General features: G+C 42.4%; 1 protein-coding gene across 4 annotated transcripts in view; it reads left to right on the top strand.

Moving 5' to 3' along the window:
- Itga6 (integrin subunit alpha 6) overlaps window positions 1-1,164 on the top strand; it is an 82,765-nt gene that overhangs the window by 72,576 nt on the left and 9,025 nt on the right. For all 4 annotated transcript variants that reach the window (XM_004634756.2, XM_004634757.2, XM_023719139.1 and 1 more), the window contains one exon: window positions 416-541. In XM_004634756.2, the coding sequence (XP_004634813.1) occupies window positions 416-541 (126 nt within the window). The remainder of the gene's footprint in view (window positions 1-415; window positions 542-1,164) is intronic.

Raw genomic sequence — 1,164 nt, 5'->3', positions numbered from 1 at the left:
TCTCTCGAGTCCTGTACTGTGATAAGAGAAAGGATTTTCCACTGTAAAGTCAACTCATCCATCTGTGGATATTGTTGTCCAAGATGTGTTCAGAAGCAGAATTAAAATTATTAATTTTCTAAATGTATTTCGTACAGGGTCCACAGGGTGTCGCTGCACAGATCAGACTCAGTGATTCTCCTGTTTTCAGCCTCCCAAGTGCTGGGGTTATAGGTGTACGCCACCATGCCGTCTCAACTGCTGTGTCAGTGTGCCCTGGGGATAGGGCCAACACAGCTCACCTGGGATCAAACCCCTGTCCCTGCATCTGCCTAAGCAGGCACTTTAGTCCACTGAGCTATCTGGCTGGCCCTCAGAATTAAAATTATCAACTCCACCCTAGTTCATAGAAATCTGCCTTCTTCTGTGTCTGTAGGTTCGCGTCACTGTGTTTCCTTCGAAGACTGTGGCTCAGTATTCAGGAATCCCCTGGTGGATCATCCTTGTGGCTATTCTTGCTGGGATACTGGTGCTTGCTCTGTTAGTGATTATCCTCTGGAAGGTAAGTCATACCTGGCATTTCATTTCATGGTTTCTAAGATGTGAGTTAACACTGATAATATGACTTTCTTTTTCATTATTTTCTTTTCCTAACATTTTATCATAAAACTTTTCCAATATACAGTAAATAGAGAATTTTACAATGAATACATATATATCTACCTAACATTTTTTATTTAAAGGTGTTTTAGTTGTACATAAATTTCTTCAGTTCATGGACTGAGGAGATAGTTCAGTGGCACAGTGCCTGTCTGGCAAGTGCAATGTCCTGAGTTTGATTCCTGGTATTCCCCACTGCCCCTCATATTTTTTTCTTAGGTTCATACCTTTTGGTGCAGGGGACAGGGATTCGATCCCTGGGCTTGGCATGGTGGCACGCACCTGTAATGCCAGCTTTTGGGAGGCTGTAAACAGGTGGATCACTATGAGTCCAATCTAGTAGTGAGACCCTGAATGCCCTATAGACCCTTCCCTAAAAATGCAAAAAAAAGAAAAAAAAACATACCTTTTGGTTTATCTTGCTTATAGTTTAGAATGTTTGGCGAATGACAGATTTAAATTTTATGATTTCAGGGGCTGGGGAGATGGCTCAGTGGAATAAGCACTTCCCTGGCAAGCGCAAAG

The sequence above is a fragment of the Octodon degus genome, unplaced genomic scaffold (genome assembly GCF_000260255.1).
Source record: "Octodon degus isolate 3935 unplaced genomic scaffold, OctDeg1.0 scaffold00065, whole genome shotgun sequence".
Lineage (NCBI taxonomy): Eukaryota > Metazoa > Chordata > Mammalia > Rodentia > Octodontidae > Octodon > Octodon degus.
The sequence above is the reverse complement of the archived record's forward strand: the minus strand, read 5'-3'. Positions and strand labels throughout refer to the sequence as shown.